This window comes from Lolium perenne, chromosome 3 (genome assembly GCF_019359855.2).
Source record: "Lolium perenne isolate Kyuss_39 chromosome 3, Kyuss_2.0, whole genome shotgun sequence".
NCBI classification, from domain to species: Eukaryota; Viridiplantae; Streptophyta; class Magnoliopsida; order Poales; family Poaceae; genus Lolium; species Lolium perenne.
Window position 1 is genome coordinate 352,930,562 of NC_067246.2, and position 8,996 is coordinate 352,939,557.

Genomic DNA, 8,996 nt, shown 5'->3' on the forward strand with positions numbered 1-8,996 from the left:
TGCTGTGACTAGATGGGTTCGGAGTTATGGAACCAGATTATCATGGAGCTTCTTCTCAGCGACCAAGTACAGGGAGCTGAAATCTTTGGCTATGAAGAGCCATATCAGGCCGGACATGATCTCGAGGAGATCCTGGACCTTCACATTTTTTCATTCAACGGGTCGATACCAGCAGCTTTTGGTAACCAGTCTCGGCTCTAGCACCTTGATGCAAGCCAGAATAACCTCACTGGATCAATATTCCCGGGAATAACAGCGTTGGTGAACCAGTTGACACTTGATCTCTCATCAAACAGTTTGGTGGGGCCAATACCTAGGGAGATTGGTCAACTGGAAAATCAGGAATTGCTAATTTAGAGACAGAATGGTCGCAAAATTTCAACCTCCAATGGCCTTTTGGAGTTCAGGCGTTGAGGGCTTAGTCAGACTGGAGACAAGTGGTTCTGTCCCCGTCTCCAGCCATGGCTGCAGCGAGCTGATCTCCGAGCTACGCAGAGGGGAAGAGAAAGGACTTGATTGCTTTTCTAGATTTTTCAGTAGGGTCTTTTCTACAAATGTCAGGGATCCATATGTAATTTATGAATTTTATGGGGTCCTTTGTAATAGTTCTGTACTCCCTCTGTTACTGGAATGAAAAGGTTCTGGCCCCTTCGGGGGTGCTCCGCTGTTTAAAAAAAAACTACAAACACTATATGCCATATATCAAGTAGTCAGGTAACTTCCTTGCTTGGTTTTGGCTGAAGCATGCAGATTTGTAGGACCTGAGGGATGATACCAAAAATGAATAACAAAATAATATAACATCTGGGACTCCCCGAACGGTCAGTCTCCGAAACATTTAAGAAACCAAAATCAGTGTTCACGGCGTCTCCAGAGGTTAACCTTCAGCAGAGCCCTGAAAATGGATCCAGGACAAAGTAGATTCAGTAATTCAGCACTTGTCTGGTACCAATATGATTTGGCTGTTATTAGTTGAGAGAAAAAAAACGGGCCATTTGAACTCACACAAAGAGAACAGGACACTGGAAAACGCGCTAACTTGTTAGCTATGTCCTATGTGATATCTATGATCTTTCACAGATCGAATGTACTAAGTGTGATATCTACTCCATTGTACCGTCAGCCAAAATATCTCACAGTTACAATGCAAGTTTCATCTTCATTTACAGGATTGGAAATGTCTCATATTTTTGCAGTTACCTTCCAATCCACAATATTATTTCAAGAATCCAAAAGTACTTGGCCTATTTTTACAGTTACAATGCTCAAGGCCTATTTACATACATATGATACAATGGCCCTTAGAAATGTGAGTAATAAAATTTCATCAATCAACGTTCAATTATTCGGGTTTCTAAATACTTGGAAACAGGGATCAATTCATCCAACATAGTTATAACAGAACACGATATTTCACAACATAATTCACTCGGTTAATATTTTGATCAAGACGACTTTCCTTGATACGAATGACAGAAATGAATAGCTCAAAGATCACCGATTCATGATTTTCAGGCAACCTGGAGTGGATGCATGGGATCTAGTTCAACCTTTCAACACGAAGTACATATTTTTGGTGTTTTTCCGCACTTGAGGGTCAAGGGTCATCAAACACACCATCTAATTCACTGATTTCTTTGTAAGATTAGAAACCAAGTTTCAACCAACTGGAAACTGAAGCATGGACTAAGAGGGGCATGCCCTTCAAAAGTTACATGGCGGAACAATCATATCAAAACATCCAGAATACCCCGCCTTGTTTTGATCATAACAAGTCATAGTGGGAACGGAGGCAGTAATACAGATTTCAGCATCTAGCTCAGTAACATGGAGTAGAACCACCGATGAGGGAGAGGTTGGGTGTGTGCTCACTGTATTCAACTATCGATGTAGGAGGCAGTTGTCCGATACAGATCTCATGCACAGTTGATAAAAGCGGAAACAGCTCCTGCCACCCATGATAAGTCAATACTTCATAGACCTCTCTTGCAGTAGATACCCCCTGTGATATTAACGGACTTAGATACACCAAGCAGTCGATACCTTCATTTACATTCTGAATTTCAGTTATTATTTCTACCTGGAGTTTCTGTCCATGCAACATCTCTGCCTCTAGCTCATCAAAAGACCTGTCATAAATATGATGATATAAATATAACCACAGCAAGAAGAAAAAACATAGTTATGCTATGCTAACTGCCTAGTTCTTTGGCACAGGCATCACAAGGCTTCTTGTTTGGACTCTCCAACAAAGAGAATAGCATAAAATCCATTGCCACATAAATAGCCCAAAGATGCATGGTTTAGAGAAGAAACCTTTTGCCGCCGTTTCTTGCAAAGGCTTCTGCCACTCTCCTGTTTCTGCCACCAACTGCCATGGAAAACTAACGTTTTTCAGTATTTGACTGTTCAATGGTTAACTGAAAAAAATGAAGATACGTACGACATGTAGTTATAAGGTCAGCCACACCACAGCTCTCAAAGAAAGTGTTGTCTCTGACTGAAGGGAACAGAAGCTTAGAGAAAGCACGCATTTCCCGCAAACCAATCCTCATTATTGCAGCCTAATAGATAGAGAAAATACAATAAGACCATGCCATGCAAATTTTGTTCTTCACTCAAAATGCTTTACTGAACAGGATTGATACCTTGGTGTTGTTTCCCATATCCAAGCCATCGACAAGGCCTGCAAGTCAATTCCATCACTTAAATCATTGAGGTTGAAAGGAAACAATGGATATAATCACATAGAGTGCTAATGTATGCAAAACCTGCTGCAATGGCCACAACATTTTTCAGTGTCCCACATAGTTCTACTCCCTCGATATCTTCTACCTGCACATAAAGAGTAAATACGTAAGGATGTACTAATAAGATCCCAAATTAGACTTTCTTTCAGGTTCAGATAATTTTCTTAGGTACTACCAGAATTGATTTTTATTTTTCTGCTGCCATTATGTTCATTGGCATCAGAACAGGTATTTCATTACAATACTCATTTTAGCATTTATTTATTAAGAACACAACCTTGGTATTTCCCACATATCTATCACCATTCAACACTAGGAAGACCAGAATGTGGGAATATTAGTTTCATATGATGTTATAGTTGAACACTTACAACAGCAACCAAGAAGTAAGAAGTGGAGAAAAGTTTAGCCCAACGATTCGCTGCATGTTTATCTTCCCGATATCCAATTGTTGCTTCACTGAACTTCTCAACAGCAATCTGCATTGAGATGCACACACACTTACTTTTGTTTTGCCTTTGAAGCCTACAAGATATTGCACATGGTAATTAGAACAGATGCTTACCTCATTTGCAATGTTAGCACCCATGAGGACGCAACAATTGATTCCAAGTGTATCAGTAATTAATTTTGATATCATGCATGGTCCTTCCATCTTTACCTCCATGCCCTTGATGAGAGATATAGCCTCTGCTCCGGGTCTTAATTTGCCCACAAGCTTCTTACATATACCCTCCACAAACTGATGGGGGGTCACAAAAACCAGCATATCTGCGTCTTTGACTGGGAAATTGAGATTGAATTATTATGGACACTCATTTGGCGACACACGAACAGCATAATGTAGAGTTGCAACCATAGTGAGAACAGGTTTACTTATGAAATTCATTCTGTTACGTGGATTATCATTTCTGAAATAGCACCCATAGGCAAACAAAGCTAAATTATGAAATGTAACTGCGATAAAATGCTAAATCATTTTCATTTTTTATTAGTTTCCTTGGTCAACTAGAATTACATACATTACCAGCATCAAAGAGTTTCCTCCTAACGATAACCAGAAACGGGTTACTGTGTGGTTACCTGCACTCTCCAAGTCAGGGTCGGCAATGACATTAGTTCCAAGCTTTATACCAGGCAAGTATTTGCAGTTCTCCTGAAACATGTTTGAATGAAATCATCACAACTGAGCAAATTATTAACTGATCCAGAATTACAACAGACAACTCTTACATGCGCCTGGTTAATGGACTCAGATAGCTTCTCACCCGTCGGCAATGTTTCTTCAAACACCCACATCCTTACTTCATCTGCAAAGAGTTTCACCCCTAATTAATACCAGCAGGTACAAGAGTGCATCTTTCTTATTTTTTGAGTAACCAAGAACGCATCTTATCAAGGAAAGAGAACCATGGCTGGTTTCGAACTCGGGACAGGAAAGACTACAGATTTATGATGGATAACAGAGGGACCACACCATGTCAACTCTGTACTGCAAGTTGATATCCTGCCACAGATTGCTAAGTGGATAACACCGAATGTATCTCCTTTTTTAATAACAAAGAATGCATGTGTACATATAACACACCAAGCAAAAAGAACCACAGTCAAAGAAAACTCAGAGACTACATACAGCATGTCAATCGATAGTTTCGCAAAGTGGTATCTGTTACATATTGGTAAGGGGAAAAGATACATATACTGCATAGAGTACGAGTCAGTGTCACAAAGTCGTGTTATCTTGTATTGGATCATTCTGTTAGTTAGCATTATACGAACCCAGCCAAAGGATAGGATACATGTGGCCTCCAAATGGTTCAATGCTGTCAAGACAGGCAGGGACTAGCAATCTAAATGGCATGACCCAACAAGTCATGCTGTAGAGTTGAAGAACATGCATGGCGGAGCATGCTCCATCTCAGAGCCAGGGAGAGAGTGCAGAAAGCCCTGCTTACCATGGAAGGCGGGCAGTTTGGCGGTGTTGGAGGCGATGAGGCGGGAGGCGACGCTGCCCCAGTTGCCGCTGCCGATGACGGCCACCCGGTGCTTTTCGGCGTGCCCATTCTTCATCTCCCCACGGCCGGAATGCACACCAACAAAGCTGCCGCCCAGCTTAGCTCAGCACCGACAGCAAGAACAAAGAGGCGGAGGAGCTAGCGAAGTAAAAGGATGGACAGACCGAGATTTGCTTCCCCGCAATCAGCAGCTAATATATACAGAAACTGAGAGGAGAGCGGAGCGGAGCACAAGAGCCAAGAGGGATTTTTAAATGGAAACGGTGAAGAATGTTAGGAGGGGACGGGCGGGCATCCCCAAGAACTAGCAGTTGTTTGTCGTCCGCAACGAGGCCGCCGCCGCCGGCAGCGGGGTGCTGCGTGCGTGGAGGCGACAGACAGGGGGATGGAGAGGAGGAGGTGGTGGCTGGCTGGCGGGCGGGCGCGGAGGCTGATTCGTCGATCTGGCAGGCGGTGGTCGCTCTCTTCTGCTCGCCTCGGTGGTATCGGAGGCGCACGCACGTTGGACGTTGCTCTTGCGCACCTGTATCTGTTTGCACTTGAGCCCAGCCCGGCCCGGCCCCAGCATTGCTTCATGTGGCAACCAGCAGCTGAATGCACACAATGAGAAGTTTTTTTTAATCACATTGCTGCAATTGATATGCTGTAATGATGTATTGCTGTAATGATGTATAAGTAGAGGATACCTTCAGTTCAACAGAGGTTTGTCAGATTTGTGAGTGGTTTATAGTATACCTTCAATGAAAACAGCAACATAGCTGACCATTGAGTGACTCTCATTCATAAACGGCAATGAAACAGGGTTCTTAACTACTGCTTTCCCTGACTTCAGCAGCAATAGTGCAATACCCCATTGTCTGTCAGCAGCAAAGATCTTCGACAACTGCAACTGTTCTTTCTCCCTTCTCTCTCTCTCTCTCTCTCTCTCTCTCTCTCTCTCACATGTGCTGTGTGCGTTTGCACTCTAGCCCAGCCTGGCCAAAATATGATCCATGTTGCAACCAACAGCTGAATGCACACTGAATTCAGGGAATTAACAGGATCCAGGTAAATTAAATCTCAGTTATGGATCATGCTTCATGGTAAGTGCTGATTCCCCCTAGAAACAAGTAAAGGTCCTGATATACTGCCCTGTTTCTTCATGTACCAGGTTTGGGTGGTGGTCTTCATCCCAGTAGCACAAACCCTTGAAATGTCGTTTTGTGTCACATCCGGCGATCGCTATGCTGTGACCGTCAAGTACACTTTGTGTGGTGGCGTATGATCTGTGCTCTTATCCATAAATACAGTGAGCTATGACATTCTCTGTTCACCAAAACAGGATCAGAGGTTATCAGATTTATGAGGCATACCTTCCGTGAACACTGCAACGGAGCTGAACGTAACTCACTCCAAGTTAAGAATGGCGGTTTGGTTTTGCCAAACCCCATGAACCATCCAATCTCAAACTTTATATGCAAGCTACATCTGGTCCTCGACGCAGCTCCAAGCAGGGTTCTTCACTATCGCTTTCCCAGCCATGGACTCCCTGACCTCAGCAGCACTACCCCACTGCCCATCACCAGCAAAGGCCTTCGACAACTGAACACAACTGAACATGACCAGATGCATCGTCAGGGCAGAGCTCGATCAGGCGCGCCGACACCCGGACAGCGATCTCGAGGTTGCCATGGATCTGGCAGGCACTAAGCAGAGAACGGTATACCGAGACACTGGTCTCTATAGGCATGTCGGTGACCAGAAACTCGGCTTCTCGGAGACGGCCTGCTCGAGCGAGGAGGTCGACGACGCACGCGTACTGCTCTTGCCATGCTCCCGCAAGGAACCCGTCTGTTCTCATCAGGTTGAAGTACTCTAAGCCTTGATCGACAAGACCGGTGTGGCTGCAAGCTGTGAGCACAAGTAAGAAGGTTGTGTGGTCCAGGTGGACATTCAGTCTCCTCATCTGCTCAAAAACCTCGACCGCCTCTTTGCCACACCCATGTTGGGCATACCCTGACAGGAGCGAGCTCCAGGAGATCAGGCCAGGGGCCTGCACCGAAGCGAAAACATTCTGGGATTCCCCTATCTCGCCACGTCTAGCATACATGGAAATCAAGCCGTTCTGGACATTGACATCGGAATCGTGTCCAGTATTGAGAATCAGAGCATGGACTTGTCTTCCCTCCGGCAGTGAGGATGAGCTCCCTATAGCCTTTAGCATGCTGGCAAAGGTGAACAAGTCTGTGTCGGCACCATGCCTTCTCATCTCCAAGAACTGCTCAAATGCCTCGTTGCCAAGTCCCAAAGAGGAGAGCCCCGAGATTACAGAATTGAGCGACACCTGATCCTGCCATGAAACAGCCATCTGCACCTTCCTGAAACCCTCTAAGCTGCCACACCTGGAGTACATGGTCATGAGAGTGGACGGAACATATGGATTGTGCTTGAGACCCTCTTTAGAACAGCACAATGTGCTTGCCTCCAGTGATCTAGGTCCCCGGGATTCGCGAACGAGCTGAGAAGGCTACTGTATGTCATCATGTTTGGTGCTACCTCTGACTGTTCCATCTCCTTGACCAGCACCATGGCGTCACGAGGTCTTGTGACTGAGGCGAACCCGCCGATAATAGCCGTGTAAGTGGACACATTCTTCTCTTCCATCTCCTGAAAAACCTGCTGTGTGGCAGGCATATCATGGCATTTGGCATACATGTCCACCAACGCAGTCCCCACGATGACGTTACCACCACAGATGCCGTACTTGACGGCAACACTGTGCAGCACCGCTCCGGCGCCCGCATCCTCCATCCTCGCACAGGCCACCAGAACGCTGGACACGCCCTGCACGCACCATGCCGGCGAACGTCTCCACGGCGAGGCCAGGAGTGTGGGATCGCGTGTGGCCGTATGCCCGTATATGAGCGTGCTCCAGGTGACGCCCCTCTTTTCAGGCATTTCGTCGAACAGCTGCTGAGCCTCGCGTAGGCGGCTGGAGCGGCAGTACAGGTTGAGCATAGCGGTGCCGGCGAAGACGGTGGACGCGAAGCCGAGCTTGGTGGACACCGCATGGAAGTGCTCCGCGGAGGAAGGTCTAGGCGGCGAGGATCTGGACGAACCCACGCGGTGTACCGTGTACGCGTGTGGCGAAGGACGCCGCAGGGCGGAGGCATGGGGACGACGCGAGCAAGTGGTGGCGTCCGGGGAGCCGCGGGGAGGGTTTTCCGTTCGGGGAGAGGAGCGGGAACTGGCGGCCGCTGGTGAGGGGCTTGTCGCGGCACCGCCGGCGCTGGAGAAGACCCAGGCGTGCTGTTCTTCTTTTGCCGGGAGGATGGAGGGGCCAGTCGGACATTCCCAACATATTTAATTTTGAATTTGAGCAACATTTATAGCCAAGGAAAGTCAGTCTTTACTTGTTTTTACGCTATTTGAAAAACTAATCGAAACAATAACACCTAGAAATCAAGTCATATCAGATTAAATCAATGACATCTAAGTATCAAATCTCTACTAAGGCCTAAGGGCATGTACAATGATAGGATCTTAGAGAGATGGAAGGACCCGGAAAAACCTACCGCTGCTTGTTTTTCCATGCCGTTTCAAAATCATTATAGCATCATGCATATTTTGAATCCTAAAAATTATTTTTATTAAACCTCTACTCGGCCTCGTGCTCGTCGACCTTCGCCTCTTTTGAGCAATTCGCCGTCCTTCCCCGAGTGCACCCTCACGGCCTTCTCTACATCGAGCACGGCGTTGTTCTTCCCGTCCTCTCGTTGTGCGTCCCCTTCCTTTTTTTTGAACAAAGGATTGGGCCCGAAGGACCCAGCAGCGGTGGGATTACAACTTACAAGAAGATCCCAAAAGAAATGAAAAACTACAAACATGACCTTCACTTTTACACAAAGGACCCCAAAGTAAAAAAGTAAAAAAGTAAAAAAGCAATCAAGTACATGAAATCCTTCTCCACCGCAGCATGTTGACGAACTCGACGGCCGGAGCAGCGGTACCGCCGCTGGGGACAAACCACTTGGGACAGTACCTCCGTTGAGTCTTCGGCCGAAGTTGAAAAGCCTCCTAGGTGGCCTGCGGCCAGGAGGTTGAAGAGCCATTCGATCATGGCCTTAGAGAGCCGCCTACCGGCCATAAGGAGCAGAGGCAAGACGGGCCTCGCCGTCGCGGGTCCTCTGCTTGTGAACTCCAGAAAAGAAGCAGCACGAGATCCCCACCATGCAGGCTGCTGGAGAAAGGC

The 8,996-nt window shown here is 46.4% G+C and overlaps 3 protein-coding genes across 4 annotated transcripts; all 3 read right to left on the minus strand.

The window, feature by feature from the left end:
• Positions 1 to 1,475: 1,475 nt before the first annotated feature.
• LOC127346213 (glycerol-3-phosphate dehydrogenase [NAD(+)]) lies at positions 1,476 to 6,222 on the minus strand. Of its 2 annotated transcripts, none has more exons than XM_051372775.2 (12): positions 5,452 to 6,222; positions 4,706 to 5,355; positions 3,984 to 4,060; positions 3,834 to 3,906; positions 3,316 to 3,533; positions 3,122 to 3,229; positions 2,772 to 2,835; positions 2,649 to 2,686; positions 2,471 to 2,564; positions 2,317 to 2,371; positions 2,081 to 2,129; positions 1,476 to 2,002 (listed from the first exon to the last, which is right to left on the minus strand). In XM_051372775.2, the coding sequence occupies exons 2-12, from the start codon at positions 4,818 to 4,820 to the stop codon at positions 1,820 to 1,822; spliced, it is 1,074 nt and encodes a 357-aa protein (XP_051228735.1). In that variant the 5' UTR covers positions 4,821 to 5,355; positions 5,452 to 6,222; the 3' UTR covers positions 1,476 to 1,819. The 2 variants fall into 2 exon arrangements, with proteins under 2 accessions (XP_051228735.1, XP_051228734.1); XM_051372774.2 differs by having other exon boundaries at positions 2,444 to 2,564; positions 5,452 to 6,220.
• A 4-nt stretch (positions 6,223 to 6,226) lies between these two features.
• On the minus strand, positions 6,227 to 7,157 carry LOC127340564 (pentatricopeptide repeat-containing protein At4g13650-like). Its single transcript, XM_051366303.1, has 2 exons — positions 6,363 to 7,157; positions 6,227 to 6,316 (listed from the first exon to the last, which is right to left on the minus strand). The coding sequence occupies exons 1-2, from the start codon at positions 7,155 to 7,157 to the stop codon at positions 6,227 to 6,229; spliced, it is 885 nt and encodes a 294-aa protein (XP_051222263.1).
• Positions 7,070 to 7,870, minus strand: LOC127346215 (pentatricopeptide repeat-containing protein At5g04780, mitochondrial-like). The gene has a single exon (XM_051372776.2). It carries the CDS (start codon positions 7,760 to 7,762, stop codon positions 7,160 to 7,162), a length of 603 nt encoding a protein of 200 aa, XP_051228736.1. The 5' UTR covers positions 7,763 to 7,870; the 3' UTR covers positions 7,070 to 7,159.
• Positions 7,871 to 8,996: the final 1,126 nt, after the last annotated feature.